The 24,899-nt window shown below is 37.7% G+C and overlaps 1 protein-coding gene across 5 annotated transcripts in view; it reads right to left on the bottom strand.

Annotated features, from left to right (window-relative positions):
* Positions 1-24,899, bottom strand: part of PDE4D (phosphodiesterase 4D) — a 697,708-nt gene that overhangs the window by 596,132 nt on the left and 76,677 nt on the right. For 3 of the 5 annotated variants that reach the window (XM_087927250.1, XM_087927251.1, XM_026716913.2), the window contains exon 2: positions 3,533-3,639. In XM_087927250.1, the coding sequence (XP_087783376.1) occupies positions 3,533-3,574 (42 nt within the window). In that variant the 5' untranslated portion in view covers positions 3,575-3,639. Of the gene's footprint in view, positions 1-3,528; positions 3,640-24,899 lie in introns of all 5 variants that reach the window. The other 2 variants (XM_087927253.1, XM_087927252.1) reach the window with 1 other exon arrangement.

Here is a 24,899-nt window from a genome sequence, read left to right as displayed (position 1 = left end):
TAAAATTCAGGTGCTTAGCAAATGATTCATGTTTATGATGGCTGCAGTGTCCCAGGGACACGTGATCACCTTTTGCAACCTTCTGATGAGCAAAGTCAATGAGGAAACCAAATTCACTCAACAACTATGTTATTAACTCAACAACTGCAGTGATTCACTTAACAAAACTGGCAAGAAAGGTTGTAAAATGGGGCAAAACTCACCTAACAAATGTCTCACTTAGCAACATTAATTTTGGGCTCAGTTATGATCGTTAAGTTGAGGACTACCTATATCACTGGTTCCCAACCTTTTTTTCACCCCGCACCCCTAAAGAAATTTCCCTCGAACCTCGCACCCCCTGAAATTTATATTTTGCTCAAGGATAAATTATGTGAATTCTGAATGATATTTTATCAAAAAAAGATTGTTACTTTATTCCTTAATATAATTACCTGGACTTTTCTCACACCCCCTGGAATATCATCTCGCACCCCCAGGGGGTGCGAGCATCCCAGGTTGGGAACCCCTGACCTATATAATAATATTAGGATAAAAGATGGCTAATCTGGGGGTGAAAGAGTGGTTGTGTACTATGCTAATTCAGTAATCCAATGCATTTCTTATTTGTTTTACACCTTTCCCCAAGTTGTACTTTTTTTTTTCCTTTTGAGGGGTTTCACAAAGCCCAAACCTCTTTCTGAAGCTTTACAAATACTTAAACCTGGATGACAAATGATTATTGCATGGAAATCTGAGGTGAACTTCCCTTTATTTGATATTAACCCAGCTTAATTGGAGAGTGACGTATTTAATTCAAAGAAAATAAGCACCCCCACAGCTTGCAGTTCTCATCTGGTGGATAACAACTTTCCAATTCAAATCGTTATTAAACCAATGTGATCTCTGAATAATTATGGCAGTCAACAAGAGATTTTCTGCACTTTTAAATGTTCATTTCCCATTTCCTCAGCTAAAGATGAAGCCAAATTAAGAAATCCCTTTCTGGATTTCAACCACTTCCTTTGCTTTGGCTGCAGTCGTGGCTTGGTGTTCTGCTCAACCTAAATTTACCATGACTTCCAGTTTGGTAGATTCCCCTGATTCTTTATCCCTCTTGGATCAATTAAAAAGAAAGAAAAAGAAAACACCAAACTTCATTATTTTGCCAGTCTCTTATAACAGAAAGAAAAAGTTCTGAGTCTGTTGGTTTTTTTTAATTTTGCATAATTTAAAATTTTTGTTTTTCTACTTATCTTTTCATAACCTGTAAGCTTCCCAGATTAGAGAAGTGGAGGAGAGCAGATATAAAATAAATAAATAATACACATATACGTGCAGACACAGACACAGACACACACACATAGTAGTTTTGCCTCATTTTAAAAGAAAAAGAAAAAAATCTGCATCCTTCTTTGCCCTGTTCTGTCAACAAACCAGAGGGATCAAAAGAGCAAAAGCCCAATGTTTTATCTCTCCATAAATGGCAGCAGAAAGTATCAATCAGTGGCCAGGGAAGGGAAGGGATGTTCCTACTGCAGACGCAGTAGCTAAGAGGAATGGAAGGAATCGAAATGCATCACAAACATAGGTCATTGTCGGTGTGATTTGAGCTGGCACAAGATGGAAACACTACTTTAGAAGCAGACAAAAATCAGAAAACAGAGGTCAAAGACTTCATTTGTGGCAAGGATGGATGGGCTGAGGGTGGGTGACATGTATCTCCCCCTTCAAAAAGGATGAGGCAATGGTGATATTAAGCTGGTTCACACTGGATCGGGCGAACCGGTAGCAAGAATTTGGCGTGGGTCGCCGAACCGGTAGTAAGTTCTGGCTGGCCACCACCCCCCACCGGGTTGCCCTCCCTCCCGATGCTCTCTCACCCCGCCCTCCTGCCTGACATTTGCCTAAGGTATTTCCTTCTTTTTTTCCCTCCCGATAATCCACTGTCGTTAAGTTCCCCATGCTGAGGCCCAGGAAGGAAAAAATGGAGGGAGGAGCTCAGCCCCCGCCTCCATTTTTTGCCTTCCAGAGCCCCAGAGGAGCCTTAGGGGAGCAAAAATGCCCCTCCCAGAGGCTTCTCCGTGGCTAAGAAGCTCCCCAAAATGGGTGGGGGCTGCAAAAAAGCCACGCCCACCCAGTCACATGGCCATGCCCACCAAGCCACGCCCACAGAACCAGTAATAAAAGTTTTTGAATCCCATCACTAGGATGAGGGGCTTATGACGGAAATGAAAAACTCTCCTATAGTTTCCCAAAAAACTGTGCTGTAACAGATCTCCCAAAAATTCTGCCCCCCTTTATACATACTAACTTCCTATAGCTTTGCAACATAATTTAAGTAGCCCATTTCAACCATCAAATATTACCATGCACACTTCACTTATAAGCATCAGCATATTGTGCAAAACCAGCAATGTTCAACCTATCCACATTAACCACTGTGGCACTCTGGGCTCAAAGCCATATCAGCTAGGCACACACTTTCAAGTCCTTGCTTCTTCTGAGCTATGTAGTGTCATGTCTAAAGGGCAGGAGAGAGAAAAAGCTAAATTGTAAAGTATTTTTCATGGTTGTCTTCACATAACATTAGCAAAGAAAAGAACATTACAGCAGAACCAACAGACTTGGTGTGGCTTTTTTGTATGTAAATTTTCTGGCTGCTTCTCAGTCAAAACACACTTTCTCCCTTATGGATAATGCATAGACTGTGACATCCTATGAAATCAAAAAAGGGACATGAGAATGAAATCCTAGAATTGCAACACCACTTCTAAGCCAAGAAATGGAAAAAAGGAGAGAAGGAAGGAAGGAAGGAAGACATCTCAATTTGCCAAAATAATAATCATAGTTAATAATAATTTATGTTATTATTAATTAAAACTACATAGGTCTTGCTCCCACAACAAACATGATTATTAGAGTAACACTCTGAAACTGAATAGAAAATAGTGCAAACTTATTCTGTGATGGGATTTTCTGATACTAGCATTTAAAGGCAATGATAATCGCACTGGCAATTTCTTAGAGGTGTGATACTTTTGCCAAACATGACAACATGATAAAATATGTGTTGCTATGCCAAATCATATTTTAAAATAATGTAAATTAACAATATACAGTATTCCTAATTAGATTAATTTACCTTGCTTTTGTTTCATTTTTTGAAGACACATATCAGATAGGATAAATTCAAAAAGAAAAAAAATATACTATAAAAATGTTCACATCACTTCTAGGTTCAAGACTTCTGCAACTAGCTCTGTTCCTTTGTTTTTAATTGCTGCAATATTCTATTCATTTTAATTATTGCTGGCTGTCGTAAATAGTTTGTAGCTACAAGGAGGCAACCATACATATTCAGAAACCAAAATGGGAAAGAGAAAGAGGGGGAAACATTCTTGCAGATATCTTGTTGATAGAAAGACAGAGCACATGTTCATCAAAACTGTCTAAACACTGTTATTGACGCAAGTGCACAAACCTAGTAAGAAGAAACACAACTGATTGAATCTATTAAGACAAAGGGAGGTTCACACAACCACTTACTTACACTTTTACTTCTGACAGACAGAGAGTTTGTATCCTTGCTCATGATGTTGCAGTTGCTGATCTGGCTGGTATTTTAGCAGCAGAAGTTCCAACAGGAGCAAATTTCACCTAATGCAAAGAAAATATACTATTATAGTTTCCACACAACCTTTCAAGGTGCCATGTTGCTAAACTCCAGGGTTCTCCTAACAAAGTGTTTTTAGTGGTGCTAAACTACCATTCCCATCATCCTAAGCAACATGAATTTTCTAATGGATCAGCCAAATGAAACAAGGCTGCTGTATTAACTTGGCACCAAGAGCTTTTTGAGATAGCATACCAACATCCTCCAAACAAATTAGGTGAGTGTTTTCCATTTGAGATGGTGCCTTTATGTGAACTTTATCACAATGCATACTTAGAACTATGTTCCAATTCTCTGAATCCGTATTAGTAATTTATAATTTGTAAAACATATGTAAAACACATTCCCCAGGGACGGTAAATCTATTTGGTAAAAGAGAATGCAATTAGGATCTAAAACTGCAACACAAGACTATGTAGGAACATGAAACATAAAGAATTAAAATGAATTAGAACTCCAAATGTAAATGGGATTTGGTCCCAAATAAATGGATACAGGATTGCAACGTTCTTTAAACATTTTTTGACATTTGTATAAACACTTGGCCTTAAAGCTGAGGACATTCTTTTCCAACTGATAAACAGAAAGACTTAAGCATAAAATAGACTTTGTTTATAAATTAAACAAATTAAATTAAACATTGAAAGTTATATACGGGTGACACTCATAGCGTGTACTGACTCCCTCTCTCTCTCTCTGATACACACATACACACATGCATGCACAGACACAAAGGAAAACACACTTGCACTTGCATTCCTCTGAATGAAGTCTGATGCAACATATTCATTCAAGAGTGATGCACTGAACAGTTTCAATTACTGTCCCTTCTTGTTATCTTTCTGAAAGAGATTAATAAAGATATCTCAAAGGTGCTTTTTCGAAACATTGGACAATCATGAGCTGTATGACTGATAATCTCCATAGACATGAGTGAGGATAATTAATATTTGTAAACAGCAATGGATCAAGCCCAGTACTTCATAGTCAAACCACAGACAACCACAATGATCTAATACATATCGATTTTACAGTTGAAAAAGCACTGCTCAATCTAAAACCATCCCTATCTATTGGACCGCATGGAATATGTGCCTACTTCTTAAAAAAGCTACCCACTGCCATAGCCGAACCTCTAAGAATAATCTTTGAAAAAATCTTTCAGGACCAGCTCCTTGCCAAAACTATGGTCACAAGCCACGGTCATCCCCATCTTCAAAAAGGGAGACCCCAGCCTAGTTGAAAATTACAGACCAATCTCTTAATTCTGCGTCACCTGTAAAGTCATGGAATCAATTATTAACCAATCCATTATCCTCCACTTAGAGACAAACAACCTACTCTCTAATAAATAATTTGGATTCAGAAAAAAACTATCCTGTAATCTGCAACTCTTACACTGCAAAAACATATGGACTACACAACTCGATCAGGGCAAAACAATAAACATAATCTACATAGACTTCTGTAAAGCCTTTGATTCAGTGGTACATGACAAACTATTCCTAAAAACTAAGGTCTTACGGTATCTCTGGACACCTACATAACTGGATAGAAGCATTCCTGTCAAACAGACAACAAATGGTCAAAATTGGGAGTGTCCTATCAAATTCTGTACCTGTCAACAGTGGTGTCCCCCAAGGCAGTGTTTTAGGACCAACTCTCTTCATACTCTACATAAATGACCTCTGTGATCATATTAAGAGCAACTGCGTTCTCTTCACTGATGATGTAAAGCTATTCAACACCACAAACAATACTATTACCCTCCAAAAAGACCTTGACTATGTATCAGAATGGTCAATCAAATGGCAACTTCAAATCTCAACAAATAAATGCTCTGCTTTACATATTGGCATAAAAAAATCAGAAAATAAAATACAAGCCAAATAGTCAAGACCTTGTTGAGGATCCAAACTTTGTCAAGGACCTTGGAGTACTCATCTCAAATGATCTAAGTGCTAGAGCCCGCTGTAACTACATAGCCAAAAAGGCATTAGGAGTTGTTAATCTAATCCTATGTAGCTTCTTCTCTGGTATCACACTACTAACTAGAGCATACAAAACATTTGCTAGACCTATACTTGAATACAGCTCATCAGTCTGGGACCCATATCATGTATCTGATATTAACACAATTGAAAAAGTCCAGAAATATTTCACAAGAAGAGTTCTCCGCTCCTCTACCAATTGCAGAATACCTTATGCCACCAGACTTGAAACTCTAGACCTAGAAAACCTAGAACTACTCCGCCTCTGGTCCGATCTAAATATAATATATAAAATCATACATTGCAATGTCCTACCTGCAAATGAATACTTCAGCTTTAATCATAACAATACAAGAGCATACAATAGATACAAACTCAAGGTAAGCCACACCAAACTTGATTGCAGAAATACGACTTCAGCAACAGAGTGGTCAACATCTGGAATACTCTACCTGAGTCTGTGGTTTTTTCCCCAAACCCCAAAAACTTTAACCTTAGACTGTCTATTATTGACCTCACCCCCTTCCTAAGAGACCTGTAGGGGGCGTGCATAAATGCACCAATCCTGCCTACTGTCCTGTCCTATTGTTGTTGTTTTTTCTTATAAGTATCTATCTCATGTATTCAAAACTACATTTATTCTTATACCTGTATCTTGTAAGAGATTGACAAATCAAATAAATACTAAATATTTTTGGAGTATGAATTTCACCATATTATTCAAAGCCCAAATGTAGTTTTCAGCCTGAGAGAGGCTGTGCAACAAACTCAGATAAACATCTCTTTTCACTTCAAATAGCAGGATTAATCCATTCTATAGTTTGACTAATTTTTACATCAAGAACTCTGTGAGACAGAGCCATCTAAAACAATTATCTTGGTTAATTTAAAAGATGCACAGCAAGAAAGATGGACCAATTATTTGTGTGTCAGTAAATAATCCGTCCATTCTTTAAACGCAATATTTAAGGTTACAGACAAGATGTTGTTTCCAAATGAAAATCTTAACACATAATCTTTCTGCAGCAAGAAGGAAGAAAAAAATTATTAGAATAGCTCAACATGCTCGGTCTGAGTCATCCATTGATCAGCACTGGATTGGCAAGATACAATATTTGCTTTCTTTAAAACACAGCTGGAAATGCTGTTTACAGATGTTTGATTTTTCGAACACATCAGAAGCAAGCTTAAAAGGTGAGAGAAAAGATCACAGCAGCCCCGCTGATAAAAACTACCACTGAGAAAATCATATTCATGTGCAATGTATGGTTACAAAGCAATTTAGGAAGTATTTGAACCTACATCACTCTGATGATGTTATGAACTAGAAATAAGAGATAAAGGCATATGGAAATCACAGCCTATTAGCAGCAGGTAGTAAAAACTAGCATCAGAATCAGGACTTAATTGTTTTAAGGAAAAACTGAACCTGTATATTGGATTTGCTTCTGAAATTTACTGTTGTTATCTAATGTATGCTGGCTTGACAGCCGTGGACAGAAAGACATTACAGAGGGTGGTGAGCACAGCACAAAACATTGTGGGCTGTTCCCTGATGCCACTAAATGACATCGCTCGGGCTCGCTGCCTTAGAAGAGTGAGGAAAATTCTCAGAAACGAATCACATCCCAGTCAGAACATTTTCACTCTCCTATCATTGGGTAGGAGATATAGAAGCATAGCCAGCCGCACCAACAGGCTGAAGAACAGTTTCTACCTGTGGGCTGTCAGACTTCTGAATGGAAAATTACTTCATGTCAAGTATGACAGACTTGCAGGGTCGGCGTGCTGTGCAACAAGGTCACATAGTGTAATAAGATTTGGACTAGGTTTGGGACTTCTGTCCTCACTGTGAGTAGTGTTGGGGGGATGCACGAAGGAAGACTCAACCAATCTCATTGTACACAAGTTGTACACCGACAATAAAGGTAATAACAATAACAACAACAACAACAATAATAATAATAATAATAATAATAATAATAATAATAATAAAAATGTGGAAAGAATGAATATAATCCAAAAACTAGTCCAAAGGATAGACATATTGTTACATTAATTATTATTTTAATACTAGGTTTCAGTCAGTTCCTTATATGGCACATTCTGGCCTCTCTGAGGGAAAACTGAACTTTTTAAGAAAGATATTTTGGGTGTATTTTGTGGGGTAGTGATGAGACATTTCTGGTTGAGTCAGATTTGGGGAAAACTGGGTTTATTTTTTCACTCTGCCTACTGGATTTTTGCTTGTTATGGATTGTATGTCTGCACTTTCAAAAAGGGTCTCTTTTAACGTTATTCCAGCAAGAGGAACTCTATGAGGTAGATTGATAATTGGTCAAGTCATTGAGTGAGCCCCACAGCTGAGAAGGGTTCATACGTAGATTTCTTCAACTTTTTATTCACTTACTACGTATTTCATACTACTAATTCATACTCAAATATTTGAATTTGGGGGGGCACAACTTATACACCCTTTTTATTTTTTATCTGCAAAAATAGCAGGAAATTACTGTTTCTTGGCATTTCCGGGTGACACACAACATTGTGATTTCTGAAGTCTGACAGGGAAGTACAAAAAGTCTGGGAATAAGTTGCTCACACCTTTCTTAACTAGACAACACAGCAATATTGTTGGACAAAGAAGAACAATAATGGAAGGTGAATGTATGAATGAGGCTACAGAATAGTTAATATTACTTATAACAGTGTTACCTTAGTAGATATGGGACAGAACATGTAGCTGAGATTATTGAATCCAATCCCAACACTTTTGGTTGTAGAGTTTGAGTTCCATCCAGGGGTGGGTTTCTACCGGTTCTGTCCACCTCTGTAGAACCGGTAGCTCTGAAGAGCAGCAGACCTAGAACCGGTTCTATGCCTGCTGATGTTTTTGCCTGCCCGCCCACCCGAGTTCTTACCTGATCTTTATTTCCTGATTTTTCAACTTCAGCTGCCAAACAAGGCACAGCTGCAGTTAAAAAAGCAGGAAAAGAGGGCTGTTTCAAAGGCTGCTTCTGTGCAGGCAGCGACAATTTATAGGTGCGCAGCTTGCAGCGTGCAGGGAAGCACATCATAAATCACTGAGCCTCGTAAATCCCGAACCAGTAGTTAACCCTGTCATATGCCACCCCTGGTTCTATCTCTATAGGAAATAAACCTTTCATACTGATAGTAGCCAATTTAATGTGACCTGTCTCATAACTTCCTTACTTATTTACTATATGTACTTTGGGAGCAAAAGACCTTGCTATACAAATAAGTATAGCCATAGCAATAGTAACAATAGCATCAACAATAGTCTTAATTTTTATTTAGTGAAATGATATTTAATGATTGTATAATTCTTTCTCAGTTTCTGGCTTGGAATTCTGATGACTTCTGTGAGCACACTTTTGTCACTTCAAATCAATGAAGAAAAAGAAATATATCCCAATTTTATTTTCCAGAATATTTCCATTTTCCGCTTATATTATAAAGATGATAACTAAAAACATGGTATTCCAGGCAGGGTCTTAAAACTTTTCTCTAGAGAAATCTGCTTTATATTCTTCTCATACTCTGTAGATACTCAAGGTCAAATTGTTAATCCAGGCACAGGGACTATCAAGGCAACATCTTTATGCCAAAGATACAGAATATTTTATTTGATGTTCTAGGAAATAAATAGGTATGTTATGCATTTAAATTATGTCTCAAATAGAGCCATGGTATTGTTTTTTTTTAAATAACCAGAACAATTGAAAATGATCATGAAGGAAGCCGGCTGCTTACATGCTTCAGAAACTAGGCATGAAATTGTTTGTCTATTATGAACAGAGGCCAGACTGAAAGCAGTTTAAGGATGCTTTTATCAACTTCCTTCAGGGCAAAGCTTATTTGACAGCTGAATAATAAAAAAATAGAACTCCACTCTTAGTACAAGAGCTGCTTATGGCTTCCCCAGCCAAAAGGCCACATCTCATTATCTTACTGGTGACTTTTTATTGTACAAGATATGTGCTTCATTTTTAGCATGTGTTTACAATTTCTGAGCAGCTTTTTTTTCACCACAGGGAAAAACCAAGGAAATTGCCACATATAAAATGTTAATTATTATAATTTATATAACCAGGAAGACAGGAAGGGAATGAAAAATCCAATGTATTACATTAGGGAAATTATTTTATAAGGAAAAGGAAAGAAGAAAGGAAAGGGGAAAGGACAGGGAAAAGGACCAAAAACAGAACTATAAAAGACAGACTAAGAATTCAAATTAAAATAGGCAAGAAAATGATAAGACAAGATCTATACAAGTTGAAATCACCAGGACCTGACAGATTATATCCCAGAGTTCTGAGGAGCTGGCAGATGTCATTTCAGAACCACTGAACCATATCTTTCAAAGATTCTGAAGCACCAGGAAAGTGCCAGAGGACTGGGAAAGAGCTGGTGTAGTTTCCATCTTCAAAAAAAGGGGGGGTGGGGGGGGTGGAAACAGATCCAGGAAACAACAGACCAATCAGCCAGACATCAATACCTGAGAAGATCCTGGAAAAGATAATAAAGTCACAGAACACATAGAAGCAAGCAAAATTGTAACCAGAAGCCAATATGGGTTTGTCAAAAACAGATCATGCCAAACAAATCTTATTTCATTCTTTGACAAAGTAACTAAATTAGTAGACCAGTGAAATGCTGTGGATGAAACATACTTGGATTTCAGTAAGGTGTCTGACAAAGTAGACCACAACCCACTTCTTGGTGAACTGGAAAAATGTGGGATAGACAACATCACCACCAGATGGATTCATAACTGGCTGACAAACCACATTCAATGTGTAGTCCTTAATGGAATTACATCTACACAGAGGGAAGTAAGGAGTGGGGATGACATGATAGCAGTTCTCCAATATTTGAGGGCTGCCACAAAGAAGAGGGAGCCAACCTATTCTCCAAAGTACCTGAAGGCAAGACAAGAAGCAGTGGTTGGAAACTAATCAAGGACAAAACCAACCCAGAACTAAGGAGAAATTTCCTGATAGTCAGAACAATAAATCAGTGGAATTGCTTGCTGCACTAATTGTGGGTGCTTTTAAAAAGAGGCTTTTAAAAAGAGACATTTCCTTTCCTTTTCCCTTCCCCCCTCCCTTCCCTTTCTTTTCTCCTGTCCCTATACATTTCAGACAAATTATACCTATGGAGGGAGAAAGAAAAAGAGAGACAGATACTTTATTTGTTGGCCTGTGTATCTGTTAGATAAGTATGGTGATCTGGTTTTCAGTTGATATTTTTCTTCCCTGTGAATAAAAACATGAAGGTCACACTTCATGACCAGGCAAGGATCAGAAGAAACAATTTTATAATTAGGATATCTAGCAGAAAACATTATATCAAGTTATTGAAGCTACGGGTGATGTTCCTTTAATAGTTTGCAGCTCACAGTGCACAATCTGAAGTTCTGAAATTGCTTGTGCAGTTACAGCATATAAAATATTCACAGGGATAGGAGTGTTGTATCAGGTAGGGAGAAAAAACACCTCTTCAGAATAACAGAATTGGAAGGGACCTTGGAGGTTTTCTTGTCCAACCCCCTGCTGAAGCACAATACCCTGTGCCATTTCAGACAAATGTTTGTCCAATCTCTTCAGAAAATGGATTCTGAATATTGTTTTAAAAAAATAGAGGACAATTGATATTGATTGTTCAGATCTGTTGGAATATCCTCCTCTTGGTCTTTTGCAATCATAAATAATCAGGGATGGGATTCAAATTTCTTAACAACTGGTTCTGTGGGTGTGGCTCAGTTAGTGGGCGTGACTTGGTGGTCATGTTATTGGCTGGGCGTGGCCAACTCAATATCACTCACATCAAGGCACGCATTTCCTTGCCTGGCCTCTCATGACTGTGGGGATGCTGCAACAGTCGTAAGTATGAAAAATGGTCATAAGTCACTTTTTTCAGTGCCATTGTAACTTTGAATGATCACTCTACATAAGCAAAGTACCAGCAAAGGAGGGGAAAAAAACTCCAGAGATGTTCCTGAGACAGGAAGTCTAGTCCTGCCAAGAATATAATAAGGGACAGAAAGGCAGTTTCTGTAAGCAACACCAGAATGTTTCCTTCCTACCTTCCTTACAGGATTAGGCCAGTAATTTCTTCTAACAACCAGTTCTCTGAACTGCTTAGAATGTTAACAACCGGTTCTAGTGAATAGGTGCAAACTGGTAAAATCCCACCCCTATAAATAATGCTGGAGAAAATCTCTACATTAGATTGTAACTATTGCTTTAAAAAGTGAGAAGGAAGCATCATCATACCTTTTCCACCCCACCCATAAACAAACTTTCTGAACTCCCACGTAGTAAATCACTTCCTACTTGCAAGTTGCACTCTGTTCCAGTATTTAAATGTTCCAGCATTTTGACCCACCTACACATTTCATCTATCCTGATTTGCATCATCATAGTTGAGCAATAGTTGGTTTGGCTTATACACATTAAACTACAAACCACCATTTTTAAATGCCAATAGCTAGGTTCACAAATCCCACTGCAGAAAAGCCCACCTTTACAGCTCCCTCTGAAAGTCATTTTTATGGAATACTGGTGCATATTTTAAGTAACAACTTAACAGCACATACTTCCCTTAAATAATTTAGCTATTAAAAGGAACAAAAAGAAAAACAATGAAAGTGAATAACATTGATTTTAGCATACAGTACCTAAGAAATTTATGTATATTAGGCAGAACTGTACTTTCTCTGCCTAACAGTAGGATTGGCCCTTGATCTCAGCCTAAGGCAAAAATCCTTTTATTGCTCATGCAGTACAAAATAGAATATTCAGATTTTGTCCTTGAAAATCAAGTTTGCTTACCAAAGTTTTAATCCAACATCATACAGAGTAAAAACTCCTAGAAGAGTATATGATATGGATCACCTTAACAACTTGTAGTTTTTCAGGAGGTAGAATAATTGAGCTTCCTCTAGTACAGTGTATAATTTCTTAAAACATTCACAGCTTCTCCAAACAACTTGGTAATTTACAGCTAAAACACAAACTATACTAGGATTCAAAAACAGTATTAGCTTAGCAGGTGTCCTTAAAATCTTCCTTTGGAAGTAAAGAAAAATCTTGAGATAAGAAATGGAAAAATCTTGGGATAGAAAGTCACAGAAAACTGAGAAGAAAACCCATTACATAACTTTTTAAAGCAGGTGTCACATTTTGCTTCTTAAAAACAACATTCTGCTTTTAACTTGCTCTGGTTTAACCTAAATTCTTAGATGTGGAAGAAAAGTCACTTTGAAAAGCAGTTCATCCTTTTACATCCCTGCATTGAGCTGATAATGGGTTACTTTCTTGGCCACAAGTGGAAAAGGAGCTCTCCGCTGGCTGTTTCCTGTGCTCTGATCACTGATCCAGGGGAAACCAGGCCCGTTCTCCCCACCTCACCCAGGTTCTCTGGCTATAGGTCCTTTCCAGCAATCTGCATCATCACTGCATGTCACCCTGAAGTGGCTAGTCTGGCAACATCTGAGAAAACATTTGGCCACAGCATCAGCCTGTCCAGGAGGTTAGAGGGGAGCTAGCATTTCTTCTACCCTTGATCCTGGCCAAGCAAGCCATTCTCCCTGAGCCCAAAGCTATGCAGGCTAAGCCTTAATGGAAGCAAACTGTGGTATCAGAATACCCATCTCACAAAAGACTCATCCATTTGGTCTTCCACAATACTGCCACTCACACAAAAGGGGAAAAAACTGCACAACGGAGGGGTCTGGTCCCTCTGGTAGCTACCGGTCAAAGCAAAAAGGCCAATGGCTTGAAGGGGAGTGGGGAGTCCTATAACATGGCAACCAGATCCCAGGAACCCCTTCATCTAGTCAGGATGGACTATATCTGTGGGATTTTGTTTCTTGGTTTCCCATGAAAAATGTTCTTTTTCTGATCAATCATCTTGATCCAGTTTCAGCCTATTTAGAGTCAGAACACAAGGACTATTTAAAGGATGCAGTCTCGCTTCCCATGAAAGATGTCTCTGCAGGTACACCTTTTACACATGTCAATGGTTACCTTTTTCTCTCATAGCGAAAAGACCTATATTCAAAAATATTGTTTTATTTATTAGATATCTATTCTGCCTGTATTGCTTTATGAATTACTCAAGATGGCAAACGTTCCTAATAGTCCTTCCTTTTATTTTCCACACAAGAACAAACCTGTGAGATGAGTTGGACTGAGATTGTTGCATGGAGAATATAAAACTGGACTTCTGTTAGTTCATCATGTTTGGTTTTAGCTAATTATGATGTATAAACCAGATTATTTGGTCTGCTCAGAAAATCATGACTAAAACAACTCAGGACTTAAAATGTGTAAATTTATCCAGCCTAACATAGCAAACCTTGATTAAGCCACCAAGAATCTTTTTGATTCCGGTGGCATAGAAATATGTTTAACAAATAAATGAATTAATTGAGAAAATTCTATGTTTACACAAAACAAAGGCACAAACTATCTAATTCAGAGCAGATTCTCACTAGTTCTGGAGAAGCGTAGTAGAAATTTTGAATAGTTCAGAGAACCGGCAAATACCACCTGACTGGAGATTTTACAGTAACCTTCCCCTGCCATGCCCACCAAGCCATGTCCACAGAACCAGTAGTAAAAAAAAATTGAATCCAACTACTGATCCAATTATATTTTAGCCATTATATTCTGTAAACCAGTGGTGTGGTTAGTTTGGGTTTAGTGTGCTATGCAATCCAAGATTCCCAAGAAGCTGGGACTCCACACCAGTTACACTGAATAAGATACTTTTGAATAAGATACAATACATTCATATAGTATGCCCATGTCAAATCCACAAATGGCATTTTAGTTTGGTATGAAGTGTAAACCCAGGCATCCTTACCTTTTTCTTTCTATTTCAAACACATGCATCCATATCCTTCTCTACGATGCTGCTCCTCCATTACTTATCACAGTAGAAAAGCAACAATCTTGAGAAGAATTATCATCATCAGAAGAAATCATCTCTTGTCTAAGCCAATTCCTTCTTACTGTTACTTCTCTGCTTCCATTAACAGCAATTATCAAGAAGATGACCAGAGTCAACACCCTCTTTCCCTGTCATCTCACTCAAGATCTGTACTTCCAAGCTGCCATTAGTATTGGCAAAAGAGCTATTCTGTTCCATGTTGTCCAGTAGCTTAGCACTAGGAAAAGGAGGTGGACTTCCTAGAACAAGGATCTTCAAACTTGGCAAGTTTAAGACTTGTGGACTTCAACTCCCAGAATTCCTCCTCCAGTCATTTTAGCTCAGGAATTCTGGTAGTTGAAGTCCACAAGTCTTAAACTTGCCAAATTTGAAGACCCTTGTCCTAGACCTACATGGACCACAGAGCAGGTAAGGGAACCATCTGGTACACAAGCGGCTAGTTGCCTACCTATTGCCCCAAAGAAGAGCAAATTACTGTACTTTTTTGTAATCCAGTGCTAGGATACGTTCAGTGTTTGCTAATGTCTATCAGGTTTTCTGGAAATTAAATAGTGTATTACTAGTAAAAAGGATCCACTCTAGTGGCAAGAGAATGAGGCAAATAGTAGCTGAAAACTTCATGTATGCTGTTTGTTCTGGAAATCAATGCTGCATTTGGATATTTTTACTACCCATTACCTCTTCTGCACTGCCAGTTTGGTATAATTAGCAAGAAATTTAATTTCATGCTGTTTTACTGCACATTATTGCAGTAAAGAGGCAATAAAGAGAAGCTGAGCTGTTCCTATGAACAATAATGTTTCAAAAAGACTGGTGGGAAAAGACTAAATATGCTTTGTTTTGTTTTTAGGACAGGGCTCAAACAGCCCTTATCCTCTGCAACTCTGGGATAGTTCTCAAATGAAGTATTTTGTTTGCTTTTAATGTTTGCATATTTAATCGGTATTTGTTATATGCAAATGGATTTGTTTGTGCATGTGTATGTCAGAGAGTTCACAGGGCTGGATAAAGCAATACTCTGAGGAAAAGCAATATATAAGTCTAGCACATCTATAAATTATTTAGCCAAAATGATTTAAGACAAGCATTTTTATATCAGCGGTCCCCAACATTTCCAGCTCTGCAGACTGGCACTGGCAATTGGGGTGTGTGTAAGGGGATGGTTTTGCATGTGTTCTGCTTGCATTAATGCAGCTTCACATGCTCGCATACTGTTTGCACGGCCCAGTTCCCAACAGGCTGGGGCCCGCACAAGACTGCAGACCAGGGGTCAGGGACCCTTGTTTTATATAAACTATCCTATGGGTTAATTTACAGTTCTTGTGAACTTAACAACAGGAAAACTGAGTAAATGATAGCTAAGGCAGTAACTGGTGTATATGCTGAGAACAGAATATCAGTGTCTTTTTGTGGGCAGGATAGTTGCTCATAGGATTTTCTGCCTCAGATCACCAAGCAAAGTATTGGTCTTTGATGCCAGGTCATCGACAACAGAAAATGTATGTTTCTCTGCCTCAGGCTATAAAATGTCAGACCAGTTCTTCATACAAAAATGAGCACAAGCCTGGGGAAGGAAGAGGGCAAGTTTTTTTTTCCTTTTTGCTATTTTTCCCACCATGTCTCTCTGTTGATTACTACAGCATAAAAGCATTTAATGCAACAGAGCACAAATGAGAAAAAAATAAGGGTGCTTTTCCATATACTCTTCTTCCTGTGAAGAGTAAACATCTACTTCTATTTTATGCACACAACACAATGAAACACCTATCGTGTTCATCTAACACGTCAAGCCAAAACAAACTACCTTACAGTTTAACAGGAAGAACTGGTTCAGATATCATTCTAAAATATGATAGGTTGTTAGCTTTTGATTTGGTCTCTGTCTTTATGTGTTATATTCATAACATGTATTAGAGAAGGGCAGAGCAGTGGATGTAATCCACAAGGCGTCATGTCTCCTTCAGTCTGATTTTCCTATATGCTTTCACAAGTAGAACTTGAATTGAAATTTGGATAATACAACTGCTGTGGTCAGTTCACAATATTTACTATTAAAATCGAGTTATTTTTTTAAAAAAACTCGATTCCTTTTTTTTAAAAGCCAAAAGTTAGCTAGAAAGAGTAGAGAGTTCAATTATGTGTCCTCATTACATGTCATTAACTCTTCGAAATGGAAATGCGTATACACATTGTAAAAACATTTCCATTAGTAAAAAGCTATTTTATAGCTTCTGATACTAATGTGATGGTCCCTTCCTATGCTCTTATTCTTTGTGCATTATTCTGGGTTGATTGCTAAATAAGCATTGGAATATGAAAATTTTAAACCATTAATCCAAATTATAGGTGGAACGTGTATACTGGAAATTGTAGAACTGCAATCCCAATGCAACTAGGGGGACCAGTTATGATTGCTGTATATTAAAAAAAATCTCTTGCTGCTTCTGTTAAATCATTAGCTTAATTACATATAGAAAAGTTTTGTTTCTTAAGTATAATGTCAAACTTCCCTGAGGACCTATGTATCCTTGAGAACCTAAATTTGTTCAGGACAAATTGAGGTTGGCTTTGAGTATAGTTACCTATGTCCCATAATGGAAGGAAATATCTTACTGCTTGTTCTTCAAGCCACAGCTTCTAGTGAATATCTTCCATAGTAAATGAAAAGCAGTTGACAAATTTCCTTCTCTTAAAATGTGCAATGTGAAATTAGGAAGGATAAAGTATTTTACAATATACTGATTTTGATGAAAGATAGCTACTTTCCAGAAAGGCCCAAATTCCATGAGAATTAGAGAAATAGTCCTATATAGCAAACTAATTGCAAGAGACATTTCCTTTATCCAGAGCATCAGCTTTCTGGTAGCAATGGAAAGCTTTTTTTTTTCCTGCTTATGAGCTGCTAGGCAATGTGGTAGGTTTCTAAATTATTGTAGCCTGCAGCTGGTTGATAAGGTGGTGTTCCAACTTAATTCTGCCAATTAGGGAGAAAAGATCCTGAATGCAAGGCAACAGAAAGCCCACCGAGGCAGAAAAGTGCAATGTTCTGATTGTTTCTCACGTCAAAGATAGTCAGACATCTTTATGTAGCTATCCTTGATATGTTCTGCCCAATTTTGTTCTGCTTAAGAAATTTCTTTGTTGACATGGCTATTTACCTTGACGTCCTACATGTACTCCAAAGTGCATGAACGCATCTTCTTCATGACCCCATCTCAATAATAGAGGCAGTGTCTGGTTGTTCTAAATTATTGTCCTCTAAATTATTCACAGTGGAGTAGCTGACTGAAAAGAAGAAAGTCACATGACCAAGCCTGACTCATAAGATTGAGGCTTTCAATGTGGTTAGAACCAAGTGGAAACTACTTACTTGCAATATGTTTCCAATGCAGGTAATAGTATGTCTAAAGTAGCTATCCCCAGATTGGTGCTCTTGAGATATGTTGGGACTGTTACTTTCAAGAAGCCTCCAAATTTGCAAAGTATTTTCAGCTGTGTAATGGCATTTGCAAAATAAAAATTTTAAAAAAGAAACAATACAAAAGATGACATGTCATCTGATCTAGTTTTAAGATTGAATTTCTGTGAGGCAGAAATTATCTCTGCCACTGCCAGCATAAATACTTGGACCTTAGTTAGAACCACAATTTTTTCAAGTTTTACCCCTCACACCAGCCTTTCCAAGTAGGGCTATTCTAAATATGCAAGGGTTATGATTCCCTGAATTCCCAGTTAATTTCAGAGTCAGCTTCATGCTTTATTCATCATAATAATCATTTAACACTATTACCCAAGGAAATAAGAATTTAAATTCAAGTGATGTCCTTCTCTTGCAAATGTCCTCTTTCCCTGAAGATAACTTACATTCACTGCTCAACTTGGGCCAATAATAGAGATGCCTCCTAAAATATTAAAGAGTATCACATCTTGTACTCCAGTTCCCATCACATCCAGTCAGTAAGTTTGTAGGAAATAACATGATTTCTACACCAGAACAACTAAAATGTATCCGATTGGAGAAACCTATACTTATGTACAATGTTTTGGGAAAAATATCTTAATAAAGACTCTCACCTAATTATTTACTATGTACTGTAACTTTTCCGTTTGTATCCTTACAATTTATATTGACTGTTTCCTAGTATGATTTGATTGCCTATGACTATCATTAAGTGTTGTACCTTATGATTCTTGACTCTTGAATGTATCTTTTATGTATACTGAGAACATTTGCACCAAGACAAATTTCTTGTGTGTCCAATCACACTTGGCCAATAAAGAATTCTATTCTATTCTATTCTATTCTATTCTATTCTATTCTATTCTATTCTATTCTATTCTATTCTACTCTACTCTACTCTACTCTACTCTACTCTACTGCCTTTTCTTTCAAAAGGGAGAGAATGAAGTTACCCTTCTGTTTGTAGCTGACCTGAATATTTTAATTAGTCAAACACTTAGAAGCTGAAATCAATCTGCAATACTGAACTATACATCTGTTGGGAGGTATTAGTGGTGCTCATAAGAAAACACTTTTGATAAGAGGAAAATAAGGATTGAGGAAGTTCCAGCATTCAGAATTAAACTAATCTTTCAACAACACCCTGTAGACAGGGAGATACGTTCAAGCATAAAAAAGATATTTTTAAAAATAACAGTTACCTTCTCATATATCAAATGGTCAGCCATATCTTGGCCTCATCTTTAATATAGATCCTACATATTAACTTAACATAGTGAAGATATATTCTTAGGGGGGTAACTAACATGATGTAGAGTGCAGAAAAGAAATAAGAAGTAGTGAAACCAAAAAAATAAGGTTTGAGATCAGTGATGGAAAGGGGAACATAACTCAGTCTAGTGCACACTACTTTCTATAGTCTGCAACAGTACTTAGAAAGCACAGGTCTGTGCAGTAGAGATCTTCCCTAGGGCTCTAAGACAGTGGACACCTTGGCATCAGGACTCTATTGAAGCTATGGTTTGTTGGCTTGTTGTATATATGTATGCATATACAATAGCATGCTGTAATGATCTTCATTTTCTTAATTTTTGTTCAACTGGAGACTTTGGTCTTCAGTGTTGTGACTCTCAAGCTGGTAGGTTGGTCCTAATATAGCATCGATGATGATTTAACTCTGAGATCCTTGGTTTACAGTTACACCAACTCTATTTACTGTATCTTTCTACATTTCTGCTCTTGCAAACCAATTTTGTAGAGCAATAATGCAAATGGCTGTGGTGTGTAGGATTTTCTCCCCAGCCTTTTTGTTTTGTAAACCATATTAACCCCATTATTGAGCTTACATTATTTTTTCCAATGTCCAAATCATGAGAAATTGTGTCACCAATTTTCCATCTGTGAACAAGTCAATCAAAATGTTTGTACAGTATTCAGGATAATTAAAAACAACAGTCTGAGGGAAACTGTTCATGCAACCTCTTCTCTAGCAGTGTAATTTTGAGGCAAACCACCTCCTGGAATTCAGATTCCTCCCTTTTTATTCCAAAACTAAACTGGAATCAATAACAAACTGGATTTCTAATTCTACCAGTGCCTGAACAGTTTCCTTGCTGTTCAGCATATGAAATCCTTAATAAAGTTTCTCCAGGTGTCTTGCTGGATACCCTCTGCACTGGGTGATTTGATGGGCAGGTGCCTGACTGTTCATCTATCTTGCTGGTGCATGACTTTTCTCCTGCCTGGCTTAGAAGATAGAGTATGTGATCAGAAAATGAAATAAATTGAAAATGTCTAAAGCTCTCTGAAAATTGATGAGAGGGAGGGAGGGAGGGAGGGAGGGAGGAAGGAAGGAAGGAAGGAAGGAAGGAAGGAAGGAAGGAAGGAAGGAAGGAAGGAAGGAAGGAAGGAAGGAAGGAAAAAGAAAACAAAGTAAAACATCTTAAATTGGGATTCAGATTAAAATATTTAAAACTGGGAGGGGGTTTTAAAAAAGTGTGAGCCCTTATAACATTTTATCTGTATCTATATAATTTCAGTTGTCAAGGCTGGAAGATTCTTCCTCAATCTAATTCCCTTTTTTCTCTGTAGTTCTCTGTAGATCACTTTAATATCATTTTTCAGTGAAGAGGTAATTAAGACTATAAATCTGACAGACAGTAAAAGTGTTACTGACAGAGATCACTTATCTCTAAAAGTTCTACAAGAGAACCCATCAATAAATATGATATCTGGGATAGGAAAAACTCATTGTCAAGGTGGACATGCAGAGGTTATCCACAACCATAGTCTCCAAAATGAGCACACTATCAGGTGTGAAAACCACTTTTGCACGCATGAGAAAAAGGGTGTTCAGTTATAAATGAAAATGTAAATAATTGTTTCTCTTTTGTTTGCGGAAAAGGCAGATACACCAGCAGAGTCAATTTATTTAGGTATTTTCCAAATCTTTGAACAATAAGCCCCAAAGATTCACTATCACTGGTCTTGCATGAGCAATGCAGTCTAGAAACATCAGGAAATCTTGACAGCCAAACTAAAATACACTGTTCCTGTTGGGCCTCTGTAAGCAGTCTTTTTTTTTTCACTGAATGATAAAATACCAGCTTCCCTCTTTTTTAATTAACATACTCTAGCTAGAATATAATGGAAAGCATGAGCTATGGGAAAGACCTTTTATCTGTGAAGTTGAACCCTGACAATGTTGAATGCACAAAGAATCTCCTGTAGTGAAACGTGAGACTTTTGATGGAGCTAAACCTTTACATTGAGTGTTCTACAAATGGGATTAGGAGGATTTGTCTAAGGATTTCCTCAGCAAAACAAAGACATTCTCAGAGCTATTCAATCGTAGGTGCATAATGGAGTCACACACTTGTGTGTGGGCTTCTTGAAAGTATTCTATCATCACAAATAAGAACATCCATCTCCTCCTTAGTAAAACTGCAGATCAACACTACAGTTTAATTCCTGACTCCAGTCATGGCCAGCAGGTTTAAATTGTCTCTTCTAGCTGTGGAAAACCACAGAGATAATCTTGGACAAAAAAAAAAACCTACAGGGCAACAATTAAAAAAAGATGTTTTATATCTGAGAAACAAAGCAAAGCTTAAAAAGAAAAAAAAAACCCAGACAAGCCCTGCTTTAATGCCAGGGAAAGTTAAGGGGGAAGGAAAAGAAAACACAGTCAGGCTTTCAAAATTCTGTTATTAAAGGCAATATCCATAAAGTAGCATTCCAATCATCTGAAAGAGTTTGTTTCATACCCTGGCCTACCTCAAAAAGTTAAGAATAGCATTGCAGCATTGGTGGGATTCAAAAAAAAATACTACCAGTTCTGTGGGCATGGCTTGATGGGAGTGGTGTGGCTTGGTGGACATGGCTTAGTGGGTGTGGCATGGGAAGGATACTGTAAAATCTCCATTCCCTCCCCAGTCCTCGGGAAAGGTTACTGCAAAATCCCCATTCCCTCTCCACCCCACTAACCTGCTTTCCAGCTCCGTTCTCCAATGCAGGGCAACAAAAGAAGACCCAGCCGATCAGCTGTGACTTGGGAGGCAGAAAATAGATGGGGGCAGGGCCAGTCAGAGGTGGTATTTGCTGGTTCTCCGAACTACTCAAACTTTCCTCTACTGATTCTCCAGAACTGGTCGGAACCTGTTGAATATTACCTCTACACTGGAGATGATGAACCATCAGTCACAGGCATAAAAAAATTCTGCAACAAATTCTGCTAGAACTATAACGAAGTGAACATTAGCATTAATATCCATCACGGCTCCTTTACCCTGGCCCTAAAACACTGAAACAGAAAAACAACCCTCTAAATTCATTATGTTGGCAGAGGTGGGCAGAACCAGGAAGCCTTACTGATAGTTAGATTCAAACAGAAGCAGTGATGTTTAAAAAGAGAGCTGGGGTAGGAATAATTTGCATTCCAAATGTAGGTAACATGGAAATGTACATGGCAAAAACCGAAGACAAAGTGATGTTAAGGTTTATCAACTGATTTGCATTAACGCAGATTACGTTGTATACATTGTGAGGTGTTTTTAATAAATTCAAAAGCATCATCTACCAAAAGAATCTAACATTTTGTTTATAACAGATAATAGACCTCAGAAGGCAGGCCAACAAGACAGTATTTTCAGCAATTTGTACAAGATCTACAAGAGATCCTAGTTGTCCTACCACCTTATAATCAGGGTCAAGTGCTCAGCAGCCTATCAATATTTTCAAATTATATTTGGAAAATGTGGCAGCAAATTGCCAGTTATGCTACTGGGATTTAAAATGTTTTCTTCAGGCTTGGAGAAAGGGCTTAAGAATGAGAATAGGAGAAGTTTTAGGAGAAGTTTTCCTTCTAAAAGTGACTCATAGCCACCTTTAACCTTCTATCAAACCCAAAAACTTTGCCTGTATCTTTTTTGTGATATGAAATTCTCCAGATGACTTTCTAGGATCATTCAGAAGGTTATTTTCCCCTCAAACAACACAATTCTTCATAAATGGGATAGAAATAACTTGAAGAGTTAAAAGAAAAATCAAAAGAGAAAGGAAAGCAGGTGGATTTGTCCATTTCTATACAAGAAATCTGAATATTTTTATTTCAAATATCTGAAATGGATTGGTGCTACCAATTCAATCTCATCCACCACTTTTTAGAAATCTGGAAGGTCATAACTAGAGAAAGTGAACAGAATAGTTAACAAGAATGTCAACTTGTATAATGAAGATAAGTGGAGAGAGAAATAAGGTAACTCCAGAAATCATTAAAAGATGGGAGTTTGAGGGAGCAATGATGATGTGGGTGTTGCACGTGTCTTCCTACAGACAGGATAATAATTACTCTGGCAACGGCAGATTTGTCCCTCTGCTGGGAAACAAGATGAAAAGACTGGAAGCCAAGTTTTCTTCTTTGGGACTCATTAGGGATGGTGAAAAATGAAAAGCTTTCTCATAGAGATGTTTCTATAAAAACAAGCAGAAAGAGTTCTTCAAAGAGAACCAGACACAGGAAGTTATCTAGAAGGAAAGGAAGAGGACTCCAAGCTACAAGAAGACATCTCAATAAGAATGGTAAGTACCTGGAGATAAGTGGCAAGAAAATGTGAATCAGGAGAAGATCCATGGTTTTTAAAAGTTGTTTTTATTGAACTATGATTAACAAACACTATCAAATCACTAAATTGACATAATGACTGACACCCTGCCACTTGAAGTGACCAACCAATTTCAGGCTCTGGACAAGGAGAATTCCTTGAGATAGTTCTATTATCCCGGTTTCTCCAAACAATTGGAAAGGACTCTCAATTCCATGGGGGGTCAATGAAACTAAAGGACTTTACTGAGGACAAAAAGGGGTATGGTGGCAAAGACAAATGTAGTTTGAACCAACAATTACAAGCAGTCCATATCAGGCAAATGATATTGCTAGAAAAGGGCACTTCAATGGATTGTAAATTACTACAAAGCCAAGAATAGGATCAATGGCCAAGAAAAAGATGTAAACAATTGGCTAAAACAACGTCATTCCGACAGATTGGGATTCTCAAATCTACATTTTCTGTAATAAAAAACTCTTGAGAACAAGAGGCTACCCCTGGCAAAGACAGCAAATAATCCTTATTGGGAGAGCTTTAAACAAAGCTTGAACGGAAACAGAGGCACAAAACTGTATAGATACTGGGAGTTAAGAATATGGTTGTGTATGAGACTAGAGAAAGTATGAGAAAAGAAAAGAATATTTGGAAAGCTCCAATTCACAGCAAATATGGGAACAAGCATGACCTTACACTCCCTTCTAGAGTTTGAACAAAAGAGGAACTAGAACTCCTAACATGGGAAAATAAATATTATCTGATAATAACTATGGAAACCTGTGGCATAGTAGTTATATTTTAAATATTTAAAATAAATATATCCAATGAAAACAAAGGCATAGCACTTTATGCAGCGGTGGGATTCTACCAGTTCAGACCTATTCAGGTGAACCTGTAGTTCCGGTGAGTATTTGGCTCCGCCCACTCATCCCTGCTCTTTCCTGTGCTTTATTTCCTGGTTTTTTAGCACAGCCAATTTGCCACGCCTCAGCTGTTTTAGTCCTAGGGGCTGCAGTAGAAGGTAAGTAACTAAGTTGAAAATTGGCTTTTTTAAATGTAGAGCACATGCGCAAAGCATGCACTCACAAAACCGGTTTTTACGCCAGTTGAATTGCACCACTGACTTTATGCATTATAAAATAATAATAATCTTAAACAGGGAGTTCTGTTAAAAGCATCTGGGAAAGATTAAAGAAACCCCAACTAAT

The sequence above is a fragment of the Pseudonaja textilis genome, chromosome 2 (genome assembly GCF_049901715.1).
Source record: "Pseudonaja textilis isolate UNSWEBS1 chromosome 2, rPseTex1.2, whole genome shotgun sequence".
In the NCBI taxonomy this organism is placed as follows: domain Eukaryota; kingdom Metazoa; phylum Chordata; class Lepidosauria; order Squamata; family Elapidae; genus Pseudonaja; species Pseudonaja textilis.
Note: the sequence above shows the minus strand (reverse complement) of the source record. Positions and strands in the feature narration are given on the sequence as shown.